The following is a 25,475-nucleotide window of genomic DNA, read 5'->3' as shown; positions in this document are numbered from 1 at the left end:
CGAGTAAACCCTATCCCAAACCTCATCTTGTCCCCTTCAGTGCTCGAATGTTCTCAGGCACACTGAATCGGAATGTCCCTAAGGGTCACTAAATCCCATAGGGCTGCAATCTTTGACGGGGCATATCTCGGAGCTCATGCGAGATATGGATGAGATTCTAGTTCCTACAAGACTGTCTTGTAGAAAACTACAATAACCTTTCTCTCTTTTTGGAGATCGCATTCCATTTTCATTATACAATGCCATCTCGGGTGATGTTGAAACTTGCAGTGTTGGCCAATACAAAGTTGCCAACTGCCAAATCTCTCTCATCTTTCGTCGTGGGATCAAACTGTCTGCTCTATTAGCTCTGAGTGGTCAGGTAAACCCTATCCCCAACCTCATATTGTCCCCTTCAGTGCTCAAACATTCTCAGGCACGCTGAATTGGAATGTCCCTAAGGGTCACTGAATCCCAAAGGGCTGCAATCTTTGAAGTGGCATATCTTAGAGCTCATGCAAGATATGGATGAGGTTCTAGTTCATACAGGACTGTGTTGCAGAGACCTACAATAACCTCTCTCACTTTTTGGAGATTGCATTTCATTTTCATTCTACAACGCCATCTCAGGTGATGTTGAAACTTGTAGTGTTGGCCAGTACAAAGTTGCCAACTACCAAATCTCTCTCATCTTTCTTCATGGGATCAAACTGTCTACTCCATTAGCTCCAAGTGGCTAGGTAAACCCTATGCCAAACCTTGTCTTGTCCCCTTTAGTGCTCGAACATTCTCAGGCACGCTGAATTCGAATGTCCCTAAGGGTCACTAAATCCCATAGGGCTGCAATCTTTGATGGGGCATATCTCGAAGCTCGTGTGAGATATGGATGAGATTCTAGTTCATACAGGATCATATTACAGAGACCTACAATAACCTCTCTCCCTTTTTGGAGATTGCATTCTGTTTTCATTTTACAATGCCATCTCAGGTGATGTTTAAACTTGCAGTGTTGGCTAGTACAAAGTTACCAACTGCCAAATCTCTCTCATCTTTCATCGTGGGATCAAACTATCTACTCCATTAGCTCTAAGTGGCTGAGTGAACCCTATCCCAAACCTCGTCTTCTCCCCTTCAGTGCTCGAACGTTCTCAGGCACGCTGAACTAGAATGTCCCTAAGGGTCACTAAATCCCACAGGGCTGCAATCTTTGATGGGGCATATCTCAGAGCTCGTGCAAGATATGGATGAGATTCTAGTTCCTACAAGACCATGTTGTAGAGACCTACAATAACCTCTCTCACTTTTTGGAGATCGCATTCCATTTTTATTCTACAACGCCATCTTGGGTGATGTTGAAACTTGTAGTGTTGGCCAATACAAAGTTGCCAATTGCCAAATCTCTCTCATCTTTCATCATGGGATCAAACTGTCTACTCCATTAGCTCCGAGTGGCAAGGTAAACCCTATCCCCAACCTCATCTTTTCCCCTTTAGTGCTCGAACGTTCTCAGGCACGCTGAACCGGAATGTCCCTAAGGGTCACTAAATCCCATAGGGCTGCAATCTTTGACGGGGCATATCTCGGGGCTCGTGTGACATATGGATGAGATTCTAGTTCCTACAAGATCGTGTTGCAGAGACCTACAATAACATTTCTCACTTTTTGGAGATCGCATTCCATTTTCATTCTACAATGCCATCTCGGGTGATGTTGAAACTTGCAGTGTTGGCCAGTACAAAGTTGCCAGCTGCCAAATCTCTCTCATCTTTCATCATGGGATCAAACTTTCTGCTCCATTAGCTCTGAGTGGCCGATTAAACCCTAACCCCAGCCTTGTCTTGTCCCCTTCAGTGCTCAAACATTCTCAGGCACGCTGAACTGGAATGTCCCGAAGGGTCACTAAATCCCACAGGGCTGCAATCTTTTAAGAGACATATCTCGGAGCTCGTGCGAGATATGGATGAGATTCTAGTTCCTACAGGACTATGTTGTAGAGCCCTACAATAACCTCTCTCACTTTTTGGAGATCGCATTCCATTTTTATTGTACAATGCCATCTCGGGTGATGTTGAAACTTGCAGTGTTGGCCAGTACAAAGCTGCCAACTGCCAAATCTCTCTCATCTTTCATCGTGGGATCAAACTATCTACTCCATTAGCTCTAAGTGGCTGGGTAAACCCTATCCCAAACTTCATCTAGTCCACTTTAGTGCTCGAAGATTCTCAAGCACGCTGAACCGAAATGTCCCTAAGGGTCACTAAATCCCATAGGGCTGCAACCTTTGACAGGGCATATCTCGAAGCTTGTGTGAGATATGGATGAGATTCTAGTTCCTACAGGACCATGTTGCAGAGACCTACAATAACCTCTCTCATTTTTTGGATATCACGTTCTATTTTCATTCTACAATGCCATCTCGGGTGATGTTGAAACTTGCAGTGTTGTCTAGTACAAAGTTGCCAACTGTAAAATCTCTTTCATCTTTCGTTGTGGGATCAAACTATCTACTCCATTAGCTCTGGGTGGCTGGGTAAACCCTATCCCCAACCTTTTCTTGTCCCCTTCAGTGCTCGAACATTCTCAGGCATGCTAAATTGGAATGTCCCTAAGGGTCACTAAATCCCACAGGGCTACAATCTTTGACGGGGCATATCTCGAAGCTCGTGAGAGATATGGATGAGATTCCAGTTCCTACAAGATCGTGTTGCAGAGACCTACAATAAATTTTCTCAATTTTTGGACATCGCATTTTATTTTCATTCTACAACACCATCTTCGGTGATGTTGAAACTTGCAGTCTTGGGCAGTACAAAGTTGCCAACTACCAAATCTCTCTCAGCTTTCATCGTGGGATCAAACTATCTGCTCCATTAGCTTCGAGTGGCTAGGTAAACCCTATCCCCAACCTCGTCTTGTCCCCTTCAGTGCTCAAGCATTCTTAGGCACGCTGAACCCGAATGTCCCTAAGGGTCACTAAATCTCATAGGGCTACAATCTTTGATGGGGCATATCTTAGAGCTCATATGAGATATGGATGAGATTCCAATTCCTACAGGACCGTGTTGCAGAGACCTATAATAACCTCTCTCACTTTTTTGAGATCACATTCCACTTTCATTCTACAATGCCATCTCGGGTGATGTTGAAACTTGCAGTGTTGGCCAGTACAAAGTTGCCAACTGCCAAATCTCTCTCATCTTTCGTTGTGGGATCAAACTGTCTGCTCCATTAGCTCTGGGTGGTTGGGTAAACCCTATCCCCAACCTCTTCTTGTCCCCTTCAGTGCTCAAACATTCTCAAGCACGCTGAACCGGAATGTCCCTAAGGATCACTAAATGCCACAGGGCTGCAATCTTTGATAGGGCATATCTCATAGCTCGTGCAAGATATGGATGAGATTCTAGTTCTTATAGGACCATGTTGTAGAGACCTACAATAACCTCTCTCACTTTTTGGAGATCGCATTCCATTTTCATTCTACAATGCCATCTCGGGTAATGCTGAAACTTGCAGTGTTGGCCAGTACAAAGTTGCCAACTACCAAATCTCTCTCATCTTTCATTGTGGGATCAAACTGTCTACTCCATTAGCTTTGGGTGGCTAGGTAAACCCTATCCCCAACCTTGTCTTGTCCCCTTCAGTGCTTGAACGTTCTCAGGCACACTCAACCGAAATGTCCCTAAGGGTCACTAAATGCCACAGGGATGCAATCTTTGATGGGGCATATCTCAGAGTTTGTGCGAGATATGGATGAGATTCTAGTTCCTACAAGAATGTGTTGCAGAGACCTACAATAACCTCTCTCTCTTTTTGGAGATCACATTCTATTTTCATTCTACAATGCCATCTCGGGTGATGCTGAAACTTGTAGTGTTGGTCAGTACAAAGTTGCCAACAGCCAAATCTCTCTCATCTTTCATCGTGGGATCAAATTTTCTACTCCATTAGCTTTGGGTGGCCGGGTAAACCCTATCCCCAACCTCATCTTGTCCCCTTCAGTGCTCGTACATTCTCAGGCATGCTGAACTGGAATGTCCCTAAGGGTCACTAAATCCCACAGGGCTACAATCTTTGATGGGGCATATCTCGGAGCTTGTGCGAGATATGGATGAGATTTCAGGTTCTATAGGACCATGTTGCAGAGACCAAAGATCAGCCAAGGATAAGGATAGCATAGTAAGAAAATGATTATTTATCTGGTGGATATAAGTCTTTTATATAACAAACCATTTATATGCATAGTAAAGGAGCTGAATATAGATTTGAGACATATTGATCACCTGCAGTTTGATCATCTTCACAAGTATGCAACTTTTGTTTCACTATTTCATGCAAGTTTGTTGAACTTTCTTTATGAGGTCATTTACAGATGGGATGTTCAAAGGTTGAGTTCCTATGGGCTATCAATACTTTGACTATACTTTAAGTCAACGATTATCAATATGGGAAAAATGGAACTCGTTGTATTTTGAAGTACTGAGAGGATGGCCTTACCCTTCCCCAGGAGTTTCAAAAATGGGAGACATTAGGTAAGAGAGTGAAAATGTTACTATCGCTTCAACGCACATGACACAGTTGGAAATGCAAATTTTAATGGTAATCATTTTGTGATAAGGGAGAGACTAGGGATGATCATTATTACTATTTCTTTAGTAGTGGATTTTTGTTTTCTCTTGAATTTGGTGGTGGGGGATCAATGGTAATTCTCCTTGGATATTCCTTCTTATGATGTTAGTGACAAGTGTTGCTCTTCGAAAACACTTGTACAATCTTTTTTAAATTATTAGATAAAAACAAAGAATTGTAAGTATTAAACATGATTAGCCTTTAGTTCCTAGAAGATCTTTATTTCCCCATCAATGCATTTAGAAAGTTAAGTTTTAAGAAGATCATAAATAGAAAAAATTAGAGAAGCGATTTAAACATTTATATTGATTGGAAACATGTGATTCTTGAGTTTCCTCTATCTTTTAAAGAACGTTCCTTAGCTAGCATATCTAATTTCACATTCCATAAGAGTGTCATTGCACTAAAGACTTAGGAAACCAATTACTCTAAGATAAAGCTTCCCGGTCAATAATAATCTACCTATTGAGGTACATAATACTTCTCAATTAAACTTGTGTTAATTCAATATTAATTTTGTAATTAACTACAATTTCAGTATCTGTGTACAGGGGGTGACTGAGAAAACTATTTGAGGTCCAATTTGAAAATATATTTGTAAGGATCTCCACCAAGGTTCACAACTTCGATGATTAATACATTCATTCAGGCTAGAAACTCACTACAAAAAAATAATATATAAAAAAGGTAGTGAATAATGTCATGTCTAGACCCAAATCAACCAATGAAAGTCAAATCAGCATAATGTGAAACAATAATATATGCATTGAGTGGGTTGTCATAGAAAAGCTTCAGAATAAAATTCATGTCTAGAATTAAAAGACCTTAAAGAAAATTTATGCTTGTAACACAAATGGCCATTCAAAATTGAATATGATTACAATATGTGAAATAGCATTATGAGAACTTGTAATGCTCTTGTGAACATCATGTTAATTCTTGTAAGAATCCCTAAGATGCTTGTTATACTCAAAATTTTTTTGAAATTGAATTAATTTTGATCCTGTCGGTTAATTGGCTTAGGGTGATATATGCTTCTTGGATGGAATAATGTGTTCATGATTAACTCTGTATTAAGATTCATAGCATCTTCTAGTTATTTGTAAAGGAAATTTATAAATTAAGCTAATGTCATATGGCTTGCTTGAGAAAGATGTATGTGTTCTTATTGATGGGTACTAATGACTATCCACATTAAGTTCTTCAATATCCTATTTGACAAGCTTTCCATAGACATTTCTTTGCCATACTAAGTATTTTTGAAAACATATTTGAGTAGAAGCACTATAGTAGATACTACATGATGTTTTAACAAATAAAGTAATGGGTTAAAGACTATTATTTCCAAGTTATTATGTCATTGTATTTTAATTGTAATAATCTTAGACTAATGATATTCTTGAAGGTAACTTTGACATGCAGCAAGAAAGACAATCTATAGCCAAGGCCATAAATGCTCGAAGCCAAAGCCACTAGTGCACATAGCCAAAGCCATGGATGCTTATAGCCCAAGTTACGAGTGTTCGCAGCCAAAGCCATGAGTACATGAAGTCGATGATCACAATTGTTTACAACTATTCACCAGAAATAGCTTCTTTATAGTTTTTTAGAAATACTAATAAAGCAAAAAATAACATCTACTAGTTGGTAGACATAATGGAAACTCTCTAGCAATTGAATTTAATTTCATACATGCACATATCTAATTTAATGTCATACACAAACATATCTAATTTAACGTCATACATGAACAAACATATAATATAAAATGATAACCAATAATGTCATATACATTAACAAACACATAATATATTATGATAACCAATAATGTCGTATATGAACAAAAATATCATATATTAACCAATAATGTCATGCATCAAATAAATGTCATACATCAAATATAGAATGTCATATGTACATCAAATGTATGTTGAATATGTCTCTCTAATACCTATATATATACATGGGGAAGGAAACAAGTCTCTTGATGTCCTCTACTGTCGTGTGGAGGGAGACAGTGGAGATGACGGGGCCCTCCTGACATGCTCACTTGACCTCTTGTTGAGGCTCTTCTCCAGGTCCAACTAATACAAAGAAAGTAGATATGAATCAATATTTATTATACGTTGAAATCAAATATATGTACACACAAAATCAATTATTTTCTTACTACCAACAAATAGTCACTCCATAAGTCCACCTCAAATGCTCGTGGATGATCAGGCGTGACAAGACCCTACAACAATTCAATAAATATAATCACTTATAAATAACATTAGAAATTTTGAGATTAACTATTATAAACAACAACTAAAATGAAGAAAAAAATTTCATACCTCCGTCAGTGACTGTGAGCTAGCCACAGCTGCTGCCACTCCACTATCAACAGACTGTCGTAGATGAGGAGGTGTGTCTGACATCATGAGCTACATGTCATACAATACATGTTATATCTAACATGAAACATGGAATAAATATAATCAAATGAATTAAATTAACATGAAACAATTGTACCTGTGTGAAGCTCGTATGATGTCTCTACTCTGTGTCTGTGTTAAAGGTTGAGGGTCCTGTGGAGAACTGATGCACATGCAGAATTTTTTTTGTCAATCCTTAATATGATTACGTAATAAATATATGTATTAATTAAAATGATTAAATTGATACATACCTCAGGACTTGTCGAAGGGACAAAAAATGGGCCTGGAGGATCGCTGCTAGGCCCAGCAACACTTTGACCCTAAATTTTGAACAATGTTAATAAATGCTAATTAATTAATCATTCACTATACATATGAAATCTGATCAAATTAGTAATTTACCTTTGTGTTAATGCCAAATGTCTCGTTCAGGAACTCATTGATGACAAGCCCATCATCCGCAGCATCTCTGGCATGAGTGCCAAATGTGCATAGGGATCCGCATGGAGTGCACATGTGACCACAACGCATAGAAGGCTCCCCCTCAACTAATGGGCTCATGGAATGGATGAGGGTCTGTATCAAAGCATTAATGGTCCCTAGAGTGCTGGCCTCTACATGTTCCTTCACAATTGAAGGAATAATCACATGCTCGCGCTGTGGATGGACCACAAGTGCCCTAACTACATTAGGGTCACGACGTGCTCCTGGCATCTCAAATGATGACCCCCCACCTCTACCCTGGGAGTCTAACATATCAAAATAATTGGGGATCTCCCCAAGGACAAACTCACAATATAATTTCTTCAAAAAATACATGCGGACCTCATGATTGTTGCAAGGAGGCGCATCAAAAACCATCCACCATCTATCCCAAAAAATATTTCTAATAGCATCGTGTATGCACCAATGGATGGAGAATCGTTTAGTACCCTCTCTAACAGTATTTGGCTCACTGGGTTTTTTAAATAATGCACATATACTACCTTTTGATATTTCTTTTTTTTTAACATCTTCATATGACAATTTATTTGCATAAAATCTTTTTTGTTCATCCCTCTTAGCCTGCCAAATATCTAATTGACCAGTAACTGAGGCTATCTGAGTGTTAATGGATTTGAGGGATGATGCCAATTAAGCCCTCATTGGATTGGTTTTTCTGGATTCTTTCAACCGAGCAATGAGTCTTTCTTATTCAATTTTGCCTCTCTGTATTTCATTTCTTATATTTTCTTATGTGCCTGGCGGGGGTCTTGCAATTGGTTCCGGTTGTGGAATTTGTTGTTCTTCTTGAGGAGGGTTTTGATTTTGAGGTTCTTGAGGGTTTTGTGGATTTTTCGATTGATTATGGACATTTCCTGATAAAAAATCAATTGAAATCCAACTAAATAAACAAATCTAAATGAAATTTGTAAAAACCTTACAAAAGAATATCAAAAACCAATAAAAAAAAATGGAAAACATATTAAAAAATGCAAAGTTAAGTTTATATCACTTACTTTGTCGTCATGGGTGTGCTCGTTGTCTTGGATTTCATCGGTGAGGAGGCATTTTGGCAAATGGTGGTGAATTTTTGCTGTCAAACCCGCATACGCATTGTTGGAGAGCTAAAAAAAAAATGAAAATGATGGGCCACGAGTTTGCAGCCCATCATATAACTTTTTGGACATCAGAATAGTGCGTACACGCTATAGTGTACACACTATGTCTTGGGTGACCCAAGCCATTGAAAATTAGAAAAAAAAAAAAAAAAAACTTGTCATCTTTTTGGCACCACAACTCGGTGCATATGCTCCATGGTATCAGAGCTTTGAGGCCCCACATCCATAGTGAGTTAGGACATTTTTTTTCTTGGGATATTTGACATGGTAGGAGATCCAGGAAAGATATGGCAGCAACCACCACCCTTCAATGGGAAAAATTATGATACATGGGCAAAGAAGATGAAAACTATTATGGTTGCAAATGATTTGTGAGAGTTCTTAGTTAATGGATTCAATGATGTGACTGACCCAACTCAGTATGCTACTCTCACAAATGCACAGAAGACTCATTTGAAAGAATCAAGGAGGAAAGATCAAAAAGCATTAAGTTTGATTGAAGCAGCAATGACAGAGACAGTATTCCCAAAGATTGCAGTAGAAAATTATGTAAAGGAAGCATAGGATATCCTTGAGACAAAATTCAAGGGGACGGATAAAGTTCGTACAGTAAAGCTACAAAATATAAGGAGGGAGTTTGAGAACCTTCAGATGAAAGAAAATGAATCAGTTGTTGACTTCAGTTCAAGGACCTCCGTTGTGATTAACCAGTTGAAGTCAAATGGAGAAGACTATCAAGAGTAGAGGATAGTGTAAAAGATATTGAGGAGTTAACCTCATAAATATGAAAATTTGGTCATGACCATAGAAGAGGCAAAAGACCTCACTATTTTGGCAATGGATGAGTTGATGGGTACACTTCAAATCCATGAGCATAGGATCAATAGATACACATCTTCTTCTTCTCAAGAGCAAGCATTCAAGGATTAGTCAAATCGAAGAAGAAAGGGGAGAGGAAAAAATGGCTCAGGAAAAAACTCCAGAGGTAGAGGCCGAGGTAATGGAGGACAAAGGAATGCTACAGCAGAAAGCTTAGAAAGAGAAGATGGAGCAAGTAGCTCACAAAATACCTCAAGAGGAGGTAAGAAAAACTAAAACTCAAATAAGAGTAATGTAGAATACTACTACTGTCATAAATATGGGCATTATGCAAATGAATGCTAGAAGAAGCAAAATGATCAGTCAGGACAAGCAAATTTGGCTGATGTGAATATAGGAAGTGGAAACAATGCCACTGCCTTCATCATGTGTAATGTTGGTGAAGAAGGAAGCCCTAAAGTTTTGTACCTTGAAAATGGATGTAGCAACCACATGAGTGGTAATGAAACCTTGTTTTCATTCATTGACAAGAGTTTCAAATCAAAAATTAAGATGGGTAACAATGGAACGCTACCAGTTGTGGGCAAAGGATCTATTATGGTCCACACCAAGAAAGGTGAGAAGAAAGAAATACAAAATGTGTATTTCCCCCTTGGTATGAAGCATAATTTGATGAGAATTGGTCAGCTCATTCAAAATGGATACAAAGTGCTGATGGAAAATGACAAGTGTGTCATTCATGAAAAGGATGGGAGCAAGAACTTACTTGCAGCAGTTAAAATGACAAAGAATAGAATGTTTCCCTTGAGGATAGAGACAAGTTTCTCATCTCAAGTTTGTGTTGCACCTCACACACAATCAGCTCTAAGGAATGTGATTGAAGACCCTTCACAGTTATGGCATCTCAGGTATGGTCATCTTGGTTATGCTGGTTTAAATTTATTGTCAAATAAAAGAATGGTAGATGGTTTTCCGCGTGTAGGAAATTCTTGTGAAAAGTGTGAGGCTTGTATTTTGGGTAAGCAACATAGGCTTCCTTTTAATTTTGAAAATTCTAGGAGGGCTAGATATCCATTAGAGTTAGTGCATACCGACCTAGTCGGTCCTATGCAAGTTACTTCCATTGGGGGGAGTACTTATTTCATGACATTCATTGATGATTTTAGTTGTACGACATGTGTGTATTTCTTAAAGAATAAATCTGAAGCATTTCATAAATTTGTAGAATTTAAAGCCCAGGTTGAAAGAGAATATGGACATTATATCAAGGTCCTAAGATCAGATAGAGGAGGGGAGTATACCTTCAATTCTTTTGTAAATTTTTGCAAGAAACATGGCATAAAGAAAGAGCTCACAGCTAGCTACACACCATAGCAAAATGGAGTGGCTGAAAGAAAGAACAGGACCATTGTTGAAATGGTAAGGAGCATGATGAAAGAGAAAAGTCTCCCAACTAAATTTTGGGGAGAGGCTATGGCAGCAACAATTTACCTAATTAATAGGTGTCCTACAAAGGCAGCCCGTGAAAAATTTTCAATGGAAGCATGGTCACGAGGAAGATGGACACTTAAACACCTAAGGGTGTTTGGATGTGTTGCATATGCACATGTGCCTAAAGAGCAAAGGAAGAACTTGGATGACAAAGGTGTGAAGTGCATCTTCATAGGGTACATCTTAGAATGAAAGGCATACAGATTGTATGACCCATTCAACAACAAGATGACTCTTTCAAGAGATGTGAAATTTCTTGAAAATCAGTCTTGTTATGGTCCAACTAATGAGTCACCAAGCACTTCAAGTAAAGTGACAATTATGAGTGAAGAAGACACTGATGAACAACAAGAAGAAGGAGCAAATAATAGAAAAGGAAAGCAAGTTCAGATAGTACTAAGCTCCTCTAAGCATGACCGAGTGTCAGTGCTGAGTACGAGTGAAGATCGAGCTAGTCGGCAATGCAGCAGCAGTGAAGATTCTGATCCCACACTCTCCTCCCTATTACCAAGAAAGACTAAGAGTCTTAGGGAGTTATACCAAGATGAAAGGTATGAAGATTATGATGAAAGTGTTAATTTTCCATTATTTCCTCATAGTGAGCCAGTATATTTTGAGCAATCTATTAAGGAGAAGAAATGGCGTAAGGCCATGGATGAGGAAATAGATGCTATAGAAAGAAATGAGACATGGAAGATAACTGAATTTCCTCCAAAGAAGGAAGTGATTGGAGTGAAATGGGTCTATAATACCAAATGCAATGCTGAAGGCAAGATTGATAGGCATGAGGCAAGGCTGGTAGTCAAGGGCTACGAACAATAGTATGGAAGAGATTATGATGAAACATATGCCCTAGTTGCAAGAATGGAAACTATGTGTGCTATCATAGCAATTGCAACTCAACACAAGTGAAAGGTATTTCAAATGAATGTGAAATCTTCCTTCCTAAATGGTGTATTGAAAGAAGAAGTATATGTGGAGCAGCCACCTAATTATGAAGTTACAGGTGAAGAGAACAAAATATATAGATTGAAGAGAGCTCTTTATGGGCTCAAGCAAGCTCCATAGGCATGGTACAGTAGGATTGAATCATATTTAATGAGCAATGGCTTTAGCAAAAGCAATGGTGAGCCCACTCTTTACATCAAGGCAACATATGGTAATGTATTGATTGTTGTCTTGTATGTAGATGATTTAATTTTTACTGGTAATGATAAGGCTCAAATTGGTGAGGTCAAAGAGGCCATGAAAAGTGAATTTTAAATGACAGACCTAGGTCTCTTGAAATGCTTTCTAGGCATAGAAGTAAAACAAATGCATAATGGCATTTTCATCTCTCAAGAAAAATATGTAGGGAAGATTTTGGAGAGATTTAAAATGTAGAACAGTAAGGTAGCCCCCACACCAACAGTAGTAGGTCTGAAGTTGAGCAAGGAAGACTCTAGCAAGAGAGTAGATCCAACATTATACAAGACTATGGTTGGAAGTCTAATGTATTTGACTGCAACTCAGCTAGACCAACTGCATGCAGTAAGTTTGATTTCCAAATTTATGGAAACATCGAAGGATTCCCATTGGCAAGCGGGAAAAATGATCCTCGGGTATGTGAAAGGTACTAAGGGATTTGGGATTTTGTATACTACAAATAATGAATTCAAGTTGGTTGGTTACACTGATAGAGATTGGACTAGACGTATAGATGATAGGAAGAGCACTTCCAGATACATGTTTCATATGGGATCAGGTGCAATTTCATGGGCATCCAAGAAGCAACCTATTGTTGCTCAATCTACAACAGAGGCTGAATACATAGCAGCAAATGTAGCAACATGTTAAGCAATTGTTGGGTGATGCGACGCGCTCCCCTGCCCATAGGTGGCTAATTATGTGGTGTTCCATGTTAACTAACAGTCATGGCTTTTGGTGCAACGGCGAATGGGCCTTACAAGTGGTATCAGAGCTATGGTTTTATTATTGTAACCCTAGATTGAATCCATGGGAATGCATGAGAAGATAAAAGAAAGGGCAAGATATATGAATAATTATTGCAGATTTGAAGCTTTTGGGTTTGCTGTTATGATGGGATGTTAAAATATTTGGGCATGTGAAATTGTTGGACAAAAAGATTTTTTCGGATGTTTCATTTAAATGAGGGTTTTGGGGGGTAGCTTGTAGAAATGACCTCCTGGGTAAAAACAGACCTCACCATTGGATCCGAGTCGACATTTCTATAAATTTTGATATATAATATGCCCTAGTTTGGCCATGTTAAGAGAAAATGAAAGAGTTTTTTGGTTTCAGCCCATGATGGCCATCAAATTTAATCTCGTCGGAATTTTCGTCACTGAAAAAAAATAAAAAATGAAAAATCATACTGAAAATGGTAAAAAGACTATCTTAGTAAAATGGCCATAACTTTCTCTCAGAATATCGGATTTCAGAGTTCTTATAGGCATTGGAAAGATAATTCGGAGCACTACAATATGGTGTAGGTTTGGTTCTATGATTTTGATATTTTGTCAGATTTTAAGAGCCCTAAAGTCAAATGTTATTTATTTTGAGCATAGATTAGGGCATAACTTGGGCATACGGAGTTGGATTTTGGACTTCGAGTAGTCAACGGAAAGCTCTTGGAGAGCTCTACACATTGGTTCAGATTTGGTGCAGGTTTGGCATGATTTATTTAGTGATATATTGATCTGAACAGTTTATAGATATATTTTGACTATGGTAACATTGTGAGTTTATGGCATTCGAGATTTAAGATTTGATGTCATTGTATACTCAGTTCATATTTCAGATTGGTCTCATGATGATATGGTTATTAGTGTTTGGTTTGGATATGCATGATGACTTGTTGGGTCTACAAGTTGTGCAGTGTTGTAAGCGGTCTATACTTATAGGTTGCATTAATAGCTTGGTTATGGGTTGTCTTTGCCCATTGATATTTTATTATTGATGCATATTCAGATTGGTGGCTTGGATTTGGGTTGTCTATGCCCTAAGTCACATGATTTTATCTTCATGTTGAAGGGATGAGATGTTGTTACCAGGTACAGTCATGGTGGAGGATTATGGTTGACTATGCTGACAGGTTGGACATATTGAGAGCCAGATGCTCGGTTCATGGATGTGATCATGGTGTCATGGATTTTGGCATGACATGATTGGTTATACAGGTACATCCTTGATGTTCATTAGCTTGGATTTTTTTTTTGATTTAGTTATGGTGGTATATCTTCTTGGTTGAGGATCATAGTTATTTAGTTTCTTTTGAGGAGCTCATGATGTGCACTTTGAGTTCTTTGATGGTTTGATGCCTTGGTTGATTCTCATGGTTAGAGGATGGGTTTTCATCATGATGTCATGGATAGCTTGGATACACGGTTTAGTGGGAGCTTGTGACAGTGATGGGGTGACAGTGCAGGATTAGTTCCTGGTTTGGTTTGAATCTTCAAGTAGGAGATGGATTTTATGATGCCATCGGTGACTTGGTACCACGGTTGAGTGGGATTTGTTGGCATTGATATATTTATTGAGTGTTTGCAAATGTTGGAGGTTTGTCTTAGATCCTGTTGCTGCAGAAGCGTCTTTGACATTTGCATGGTCAACTTGTTATCTTCATGGTGTATGAAGATGGTTAGATCTTGAGGACTCATGGAGTTCTTGGTTATCTTCATGGTATGTGGAGATGTTTCTTCCTGGTATGTGGAGATGGTTTTTTTCATGATGTGTGGAGATGGTTGCATCTTGAGGACTCACAGGGTTCTTGGCAAAGGTGTGGTTTATGTTTTTATTTGGCATGTTATCCTTGGTGTGAGGATGGTTTCATTATTATGTCATGGTATACTCTTGATACGCGTTTAGAATTGTGACATGTTATGGTGTGTTCATATGGAGCATGTTATCTCTTTAGTTGAGATGGTAAGATCATGTTGTCATGTTTATGTTCCTGAGGCCATGGTTGAAACTTTTGACATTGATCTTGGTTTAGTTTCTTGGTATTGAGTACACTGATCATAAGCTGGATACTTCATGATATTGCTATGTTGCATTTGGAGTTGGCATGGATTGATTGGTTACAGGTGCTCATGGATACTTAGAGACGGTGGTGACGCTGATTTCTCTTGGATTAGAGAAGTATTTGTTGAGACGGTTGATGGTTTCAGCAGGAAGTCCGAGGGGCAGTCACCTGATATGGACTTGAGAGGAGATTGTTCTTAGATGAGTCTTGGTTGGAGACTTGGGTATCTTGATGAGCATTCTCATTCCCCACTCTTGGTCTACTCGGCGGTTTGCTACTTGAGAGGTATAGCCCATTTTTTTCTCTCAGTTGCATTATATTTATGCTTGTCTTTCATGGATATGGATCTTGAGCTATGGTACATGAGTTAGTTCTGAAGGGTTCATTTGAGAGATGGTTTAGCATTGGTTATCTCCATGTGCATATGTTGTTATGCTGGTTGAGTTTGGGAGATGGTTTTATATTGGGCATATTCCTTGGATTAGGAATGGTTATTCCTTGGTTTAGGAATGGTTTATGAGTTTGATCTTCTTGTGAGAGGCTTACATCCATGATGAGTTATATGGTATGGTTTGGGTGTTGTTGAGGCTTCTTGTTGGGGTTTTATGGAGGAGATCATACTTGCACAGTTTACATCTAGAGGTGTGTGTAGAAGGACATGATACAGGTTATGATTTGCATAGTTTCTCTGGTCTTGGTTATCTTCCTAGATGTTCAGTTTTTCCTACATTAGATTTGAGATTGGTTAGAGATTGTGATCACTGGTTTGTGCTCATGTATGTCATGTGAGAGATGACATGGTTATTTCTTTATCTCTTTCCTTTGTTGGTTGTGGAGAACTTGGAGACTATTGGAGACTTGTTATGAGAATTTTTTCTTGCAAGATATTAGTTTATGTATTGTGGATGTCCTTGATACTACATGGATTCACTTCTTTGAGATGTTGTGAGTGGATTGGTTATAGATTTGACATTATCTTTTGCAGTGGGAGCTTCTTGGTATATATGTGGCAGGTATTGCTCTTGAGGCTTGTGATTGCAGGTTGCAGATTGGATATGTCGGTGATATAAGATTCACTTGTTATACCTTTGAGGTATGGATAGTTGGATGGGTTTGGCACTTTGCTGTGGGTGCTATTTTAGCTATGGATATTTTGACAACTATGGATACATGTGATTACCTTTGGATCAAGTTTTTGTGCTTGGAATTTTTAGTTGGTACAGGATTTTATGATCTTCTAATGCGACAGGTTGGGTGGCTTTCTCTTTGGATGGCTTCTATGTATGTCCAGTGGGAGTGACATAATAGGAGGTGAGATCATTCATGTTTGAGATGCTGGATACTTTGATTTTGTTGCAGGTACCAAGATGGAGCACTTGGTGTATTTTGATCCATGATGGTGGATGTGCTGGGAGGGATTGTTCCCTTGTTCATTTATGTGGCTATGGATTGACCCTATGCAATATATACAACAAGTGGGAGATTGTTGAGATAATGGGTGTTGCACACATTGCATAATATTGTTATTTTATTATTTTATTTTTATTATGTAATGTTGTACCTAGATGGACGTGCAACATGTAAAGATTCCCATGGAATATTCTTGATGAGTTGTATTGTAACATTGTGATAATATTTGATGTAATTATTTAATATTGGGGAAAAGAATTAAATGCCCAATATTAAATGTGGGGTTAGTGGGTTAGGTAGCACATGGTTTTAGCACATGGTTTATGTAATACCACTTGGTGGTTTTGTGGGACTTGCTACTATATAAGCAGCCACAAGGGTAGTTGTTGTAGTAAGAGAGAGAGAGTGACAAGGAGAAGATAAAAGGCAAGAGTCGAGTAGGATAAGGCTTGACAGGTTAGCCAAGGGAGCATTTGTGAAGGTTGGAAGCATGGCATGGGATGTGTGGATTCATGCTTGTTCACATAGTTTGCTCGGTTGTGGCTATGGCCATGAAGGCTTCCATGGTTGTATGGCAATGGTATTTTTGCTGAATAATACATGATGATGGATGCTTTTGGAGGCTTGGTTTTTCCCTCAATGAGGGTTTCCCAGGGTATATCTTGTGTCACAATTTTGTGGGTATGTTGTCTATTCTCTTGCATGTGGATTTTAATTTCATGTTTATTTCAGATCTATTATGGGTTATGTGGAAACGGTTATATTCTTTGTTGCCAAGTTTCCTTACAATTGGTATCAGAGCCTGGTTTTGGCTTGGTCATGGGTTCAAATCTCCCCGATGCCTTCCCGACCCGTGTAAGCACCTGGTATGCGCGTCGAGCGGGAGATTGTTGGGTGATGCAATGCGCTCCCCTACCCACAAGTGGTTAATTATGTGGTGTTCCATGTTCACTAACAGTCATGGCTTTTGGTGCAACGGCAAATGGGCCTTACAGCAATTTGGCTAAGGAGGATCTTGATAGATTTGAATGAAAGGCAAGAGGTCGGAACCATAATTTATTGTGACAACATCTCATCAATTGCATTGTCCAAGAATCTAGTCTTCCCTGGGAGAAGCAAACACATAGGGATCAGATATCACTTCATCAGAGAGTTGGTGGAGAATGGGGATATCAAGATGGAATTCTGCAAGTCAGAGCAGCAGCTAGCAAATATTTTCACCAAGCCATTAGGCATTGGAACTTTTGTACACTTAAGAGAGATTCTTGGTGTAGTTGATTTGGATTAGTTGTGATCCTTTCTTGTTTGGCTTGGGACAAAGGGGGAGTGTTGGAATATTAAACAAAGCATACGTTTGCCGCTTGAGCCAAATGCTCCCCTACCCCCTTGACGTCTAGAATAGATAGAAAAATTAATGCGGGTAGGTGAGGTTTTCAAATTCTAAAAAGAGGGGGAAAATGGAATGTGACAAAAAAAAGAGGAATGTTTTATTCATTCATTATGTAGTGTTCAAGAAGATTAAGCAGATCAGAGAGAAAATGCAGAGCTGAGCAGAGAAGGAAGAAGGAAAGAAGTTTATGCCTGCAGTTGCACTTTTTTCCCCTATTCAGTCTATAAGTTTGTTGTTGTTTGGATTTTTCTTGTTGAAGCAGTGATTGCTCTAGGCACCATTGTATGCAGCCATTAGAGTTGCAGGTTTAAAAGTTTATTGAAGTTTGAAGGATTATTAGTTTAGGGTTATTTTAGGGTTTTCTGGTTGAAGCTAAATGCTCCTAGATTTTGTAATAGTTTAATGAAAGATTAAATAGAAAAGCAAGCAGGCATACTTGAATCTATTGTTCTTTCGCTTCTATTCATTATATTTGAGAAACTTGGTTGAAAGGTTAAAGTTCGGCTCTCTGGTTTTAATCATGAAAGCATTCACGTTAGATTTTTATAAGTTATAATTTTTATTAGTTGGAGCTGACCTTACTCAGCATCCATTTTATTCTTTGAGTGCCAAGTTAACTCAGCAACTCTCCTTTGTGTCGGCACCTGTTCCCTATCACTCGAAACCTTCAAGTGTTGAGCATAACTGGCACTCAGCACCTTCATGTGCTGAGTAAAACTGGCACTCAGCACCTTCCTACGGCGAGCAATTTTTTAAGTTCCGAGTAAAATTTTAGGTTTATGGTTGTGACTTTATGTTTGATTTTAATATATTTCTCACAATATTTTGACAATTACAACTATTTAGCAAAGCTTTTACAATCTCTGTCTCTGCAATTTTATCATTTTGTCTAGTAAGTTCACAGTGCAGGCTTGTCATACCAATGTTTTCTTGAACAGTCATTGAAGCACCGTGTTCAACAAGCAGTTCACACATAGGTGCATTTCCATTCTGTGAAGCATAGTGAAGAATAGTTCTCCCTTTCTCATCTGTGGCATTGACAAAACTACCCATACTTAGTAGGAAAACTTGTGCAATCTCCATCCCCATATGTTTAACTTATCTATCTCTCCTTCAAATGTGTAGTGTAGGGCTGTCTTATTCATTGTGTCTTTTACATTCACTGAAGCATAGTGAAGAGTAGTTCTCTCATTCTCATCTTTGACATTGACAAGCTGATATTGACTTTGCCGATCACAACTACCCAGCAGTGCTTGTGCAATCTCCATCCCTACAAATTTAACTTTAGAAGTTTCTCCTATAAATGCATAGTGCAAGGCTATCATATCCTTTTTGTCTTGTGCGTTCACTAAAGCACCGCAGTCAGCAAGTAGTCCACAGACACTTGTATATCCTTTCTTTGAAGCATAGTGGAGAGCACTTTTCCCTTCCTCATCTTTGGCATCGACAAACTCGTATATTATTTGCTCATCACAATTGTGTAGCGAAGCTTGCACGATTTCTCTTCGCAAGCCTAAAACTTTATCAATCTCTTCATCAAGTGTATAGTGGAGGGTTGTCATGCTCTTATTGTCTTAAGTAGTCACTGCAGCACTGCAATCAACGAGCACTCTACAAATATACGCATTTTCTTTCTTTGAAGTGATGTGAAGGGCAGTCATACCACTCCCATCTGCAGCATTGACAAACTCACAGAGACTTTACTCATCACAGCTATGTAGTAAAACCTTTGCAATTTCTATCCCCACATCCATGACATCATCAATTCCTCCTTCAAGTGCATAATGTAGGGCTGTCATACCCTTCTGGTCTTGAGCAGTCACTATGGTACCTCAATCAACAAGTAGTTCACACATACGCAGATTGCCTCTCTCTGATGTGATATGTGGAGTAGTCCTTCCCCTATCCCTTGTGGCATTGACAAACTCATTCATAGTTTGCTCGTTATTATAATGCCTGGGTATCAAAGCAGCTGCAATCTTTACCCACTTGGCTTTGTTAGGAAATTTGACAACAGAGTGTAATACTATTTTCTTTGTGTGCTTACCAAATGCATATTGTCCTCCAGGCATTGCGCCACACTGCATTAGCATTTTTAAAACCTTTCTAGCTGCTTTACAGGTATTCTTATGTTTAGGTTTTTCCATTAGGACTAAAAGCTTATCTAGGACACCATACTTACCTGTCTCACCATAGGACCTCCACATTGTGTTGTTTCTCATAATGTCATTAAACAATTCAGAACTACCAGCAGCCTTCTTTGTAGCATGAATTATAATCTTTTGGTCATAACTATTCTTGCAGATAGGAGCCGTTGGTTCGTGTATGATGTCGGATCGATAATTGAAAAGGTGCAAGAGAATGGAGGTGGCAATCTATGAGGAATATAAATCAACTTCAAAAACTCACAACCCTAAATCTAAAATTTTGCTCGACACAAACTATTGCCAAGTGCCAGTTTTGCTCAGCACATGAAGGTGCCGAGTGGCAATTTACTCAACACTTGAAGGTGCCGAGTGAGCTCGGCACACAAAATAAATGCTTAGCAACAATGGAAATGCATGGCATCAATGGATGTCTAGTAAGCTTAGCTCCAACTGAGAAAAAATTATAACTTAGAAAAATTCTAACGTGAATGCTTTCACCATTAAAACTAGAGAGCCACGCTTTAACCTTTCAAACAAATTCCTCAAATGCAATGAATAGAAGAGGAAGGACAATAGATTCAAGTATGCCTGCTTGCTTTTCTATTCAACTGAGATTTAAACTATTAAAAAATCTGGGAGCATTCAGCTTCAACCAGAAAACTCTAAAATAACCTTAAACTAGTAAAACTTCAAACTTCAATAAACTTTAAACTTGCAACACTAATGGCTTCATACAATGGTTCCTGGAGCAATCACTACTTCAACAGGTCGAATCCAACAATGAAAAACTTACAAAGTGAATAGGGGAAACACGTGCAACTACAGGCACAAACTTCTTTCCTTCTTCCTTCTTTGCTTTGCTTTGCAACTTCTCTCTAGTCTGCTTGATCACACACACTCTAAATAATCAATCTCAAAATATTCCTTTTTGTCATATTTTCCCCCTCAACATCCAAATTCAAAATCTCACCTACCAAAAATAAATGACAGTCATTCATGGAACATACAGACATGATAGATGGGCATGGGGCTCGAGGACAACCTACTGGCTCTTCAACGTTTAATTTTTCCAACACTCCCCCTTTGTCTTGAGACCCACAAAAAAAGATCACCACTTTAGGTGTACAAAAGTTCCAATGCCTAATGACTTTGTGAAGATGTTTGCTAACTGCTGCTCAGACTTGCAAAATTCCATCTTGATATCCCCATTCTCCACCAACTCTCTAATGAAGTGATATCTAATCTCTACATGCTTGCTTCTCCCATAGAAGACTAGATTCTTAGACAATGCAATTGATGAGATGTCACAATAAATTGTGGTTCCATCCTCTTGCCTTGCATTCAAATTATTCAAAATCCTTTTTAACCAAATAGCTTGACATGTTGTTGCATTTTCTGCTATGTATTTAGCCTCTGCTATAGATTGAGAAACAATAGGTTGCCTCTTGGATGCCCATGAAATTGCACTTGATCCCATATGAAACATATATCTAAAAGTGCTCTTCCTATCATCTAAACTTCTAGCCCAATCACTATCTGTGTATCCCACCAACTTGAAATCATCATTTGTAGTATACAAAATTCCAAATCCCTTGGTACCTTTCACATACCTTAGGATCCTCTGTCCTGCTTGCCAATGGGAATCCTTTGGTGTTTCCATAAATCTGAAAATCATACTTACTACATGCATTAGGTCTAGCCAAGTTGCAGTCAAATACATTAAACTTCCAACCATACTCTTGTATAATGTTGGATCCACCCTCTTGCTAGAGTCTTCCTTGCTCAACTTCAAACCTATTGTTGTTGGTGTGGGGGCTGGATTACTATTCTACATTTTAAATGTCTCTAAGATCTGCCCTGCATATTTTTCTTGAGAGATAAAGATGCCACCATGCATTTTTTTTACTTCTGTGCCTAGAAAATATTTCAAAAGACCTAGGTCTATTATTTCAAATTCACTTTTTATGGCCTCTTTAAACTCACCAATTAGAGCCTTGTCATTTCTTGTAAAAATTAAGTCATCTACATACAAGACAATAATCAATACATTACCATCTGTTGCCTTGATGTAAAGAGTGGGCTCACCATTGCTTTTGCTAAAGCCATTGCTCATCAAATATGAGTCAATCCTACTGTACCATGTCCTTGGAGATTTCTTGAGCCCATAAAGAGCTTTCTTCAATCTATATACTTTTTTCTCTTCACCTGCAACTTCGTAACCAAGTGGCTACTCCACATATACTTCTTCTTTCAATACACCATTTAAAAAGGCGGACTTCACATCCATTTGATATACCTTCCATTTGTGTTGAGTTGCAATTGCTATGATAGCACACACGGTTTACATTCTTGCAACCGGGGCATATGTCTCATCATAATTTCTTCCATACTACTGTTTATAGCCCTTGACTACAAGCCTTGCCTTATGCCTATCAATTTTGCTTTTAGCATTGCATTTGGTCTTATAGACCCATTTCACTCCAATCACTTGCTTCTTGGGAGGCAATTTAGTTAGCTCCCATGTTTCATTCATTTCTATAACATCTATCTCCTCATCCATGGCTTTACACCATTTCTTCTCTTTGATTTCTTTTTCAAAATATATTTGATCACTATGAGAAAATAATGGAAAATTAACACTCTCATCATAATATTCATACCTTTCATCTTGATATAACTCCCTAAGACTCTTATTCTTTCCTGGTAATAGGGAGGAGAGTGTGGGATCAGAATCTTCACTGTTGTTGCATTGCCAACTAGCTCGATCTTCGCTGGTACTCGGCACTGACACTCGATCGTGCCTAGAGGAGCTCAGCAATGATTGAACCTGCTTGCCTTTTCTTCTATTTGCTCCTTCTTCTTCCTGTTCATCAGCATCTTCTTCAATCATAACTGGCACTTTACTTGAAGTGCTTGGTGACTCATCAGTTGGGCCATACCAAGACTGATTCTCAAAAAATTCCACATCTCTTGAGAGAATCATCTTGTTGTTCAATGGATCATACAATTTGTATGCCTTAGATTCTAGGTTTTACCCTATGAAAATACATTTCACACCTTTGTCATCCAATTTTTGCCTTTGCTCTTTAGGCACATGTGAATATGCGATACATCCAAACACCCTTAGATGTCCAACAGTCCATCTTCTTCGTGACCATACTTCCATTGGAATTTTGTCATAGACTGCCTTTGTAGGACACCTATTAATTAGGTAAACTATTGTTGCCATAGCCTCTCCCCAAAATTCAATAGGGAGACCTTTCTCTTTCATCATGCTCCTTGCCATTTCAACAATGGTTCTATTCTTTCTTTTAGCCACTCCATTCTACTGTGGTGTATAGCTAGCTATGAGCTCTTTCTTTATGCCATGTTTCTTACAAAAATTTACAAAAGAATTGGAGGTATACTCCCCTCCTCTATCGGATCTTAGGACCTTGATATAATGTCCACATTCTCTTTCAGCCTGGGCTTTAAATCCTACAAATTTATCAAATGCTTTAGATTTATTCTTTAAGAAATACACCCATGTCCTATGACTGAAATCATTTATAAATGTCATAAAATAAGTACTCCCCCCAATGGAAGTAACCTGCATAGGACCGACTAGGTTAGTATGCACTAAGTCTAATGGGTATCTAGCCCTCCTATAATTTATATAATTAAAGGGAAGCCTATGTTGCTTACCCAAAATACAAGCCTCACACTTGTCACATGAATTTCCTATGCGTGGCAAACCTTCTTCCATTCTTTTATTTGATAACTAATTTAAACCAGCATAGCCAAGATGACCATACATAAGGTGCCATAGCCATGAGGGGTCATCAATCACACTCCTTAGAGTTGATTATGAGGGAGGTGCAGCACCAACTTGAGATGAGAAACATGTCTCTATCCTCAAGGGAAACATCATGTTCTTTTTCATTTGAACAACTGCAAGTGAATTATTTCTCTCATCTTTTTCTTGGATGATACACTTGTCATTCTCCATTTGCACGTTATATCCATTTTGAATGAGCTAACCAATACTCATAAAATTGTACTTCATACTAGGGGCAAAATTTACATTTTTTATTTCCTTCTTCTCACCTTTCTTGGTGTAGACCATAATGAATCCTTTACCCACTACTGGTAGGGTTCCATTGCTACCCATTTTAATCTCAGATTTGAAACTCTTGTCAATGAATGAAAACAAGGTTTCATTACCACTGATGTGGTTGCTACATCCACTATCCATGTACCAAACCTCAGGGCTTCCTTCTTCACCAACATTACACATGATGAAGGCAATGGCATTGTTTCCACTTCTCATGTTCACATCAGCCACATTTACTTGTCCTGACTGATCATTTTTCTTCTTCCAGAGATTCACTTGCATAATGCCCATAATTTTTATAGTAGTAGCATTCTACATTACTCCTATTTGAGTGGTAGTTTTTCTTACCTCCTTTTGAATTATTTTGTGAGCTACTTGCTCCATCTACTCTTCCTAAGCTTTCTGCTGCAGCATCTTTTTGTCTTCCATTACTTCGGCCTTTGCCTCTAGAGATTCTACCTAAGCCATTTCTTCCTCTCCCCCTTCCTCTTGGATTTGATTGAGCCTTGAATGGTTGCTCTTGGGAAGGAGCAGATGTAGACCTATTAATCCTATGCTCATGGGTTTGAAGAGTACCTATTAACTTATCCATTGTCAAAACAATGAGGTCTTTCTACTCTTCTATGGTCATGACCAAATTGTCATATTTATTAGGTAAACTCCTCAATATCTTTACCACTATCCTCTTCTCTTGATAGTCTTCTCCATTTGACTTCAATTGGTTAATCACATTGGAGGTTCTTGAACTAAAATCTGTAACTAATTTATTTTCCTTCATCTGAAAGTTCTCAAACTCCCTCCTTATGTTCTATAGCTTTATAGTACGGACTTTATCAGTCCCCTTGAAGTTTGTCTCAAGGATGTCCCATGCTTCTTTTGCATAATTTGCTACTGCAATTTTTTGGAATACTGTCTCTATCATTGTTGTTTCAATCAAACTTAATGCTTTAGCATCCTTCCTCCTTGACTCTTTCAAATGAGTCTTTTGTGCATTTGTGAGGGCAGCATATTGAGTTGCATCTGTCACATCATTGAACCCATTAACTAAAAACTCCCACAAATTATTTGCAATCATAATGGTTTTCATTTTCTTTGCCCATGTATCATAATTTTTTCTATTGAAGGGTGGTGGCTACTACCATATCATTCCTGCATCTCTTGCCATGTTAAATATCCTAGAAAAAAAAATTTGCCCTAACTCACTGTCGATGTGGGGCCTCAAAGCTCTGATACCATGTGAGGAATATAAATCAACTTCAAAAACTCACAACCCTAAACCTAAAATTTTTCTTAGGACAAACTATTGTCGAGTGCCAGTTTTGCTTGGCACATGAAGGTGTTGAGTGGCAATTTTCTTGACACTTGAAGGTGTTGTGTGACAAGAAATAGGTACCGAGTGAGCTTAGCACACAAAAGAAATGCTCAACAACAATGGAAATGCTCGGCACCAATGGATGTCGAGTAAGCTTGGCTCC

At 38.6% G+C, this 25,475-nt stretch overlaps 1 protein-coding gene across 1 annotated transcript in view; it reads right to left on the bottom strand.

The window, feature by feature from the left end:
* Positions 1-18,813, bottom strand: part of LOC149562574 (uncharacterized) — a 32,033-nt gene extending 13,220 nt beyond the window's left edge. The window contains exon 1 of the mRNA XM_089827998.1: positions 18,619-18,813. Within this exon, the coding sequence (XP_089684124.1) occupies positions 18,619-18,813 (195 nt within the window). The remainder of the gene's footprint in view (positions 1-18,618) is intronic.
* Between the last annotated feature and the right edge of the window lie 6,662 nt (positions 18,814-25,475).

This window comes from Cupressus sempervirens, chromosome 4 (genome assembly GCF_028749045.1).
Source record: "Cupressus sempervirens isolate cs-2001-9-10 chromosome 4, ASM2874904v1, whole genome shotgun sequence".
Taxonomy (NCBI): domain Eukaryota; kingdom Viridiplantae; phylum Streptophyta; class Pinopsida; order Cupressales; family Cupressaceae; genus Cupressus; species Cupressus sempervirens.
The sequence above is the reverse complement of the archived record's forward strand: the minus strand, read 5'-3'. Positions and strand labels throughout refer to the sequence as shown.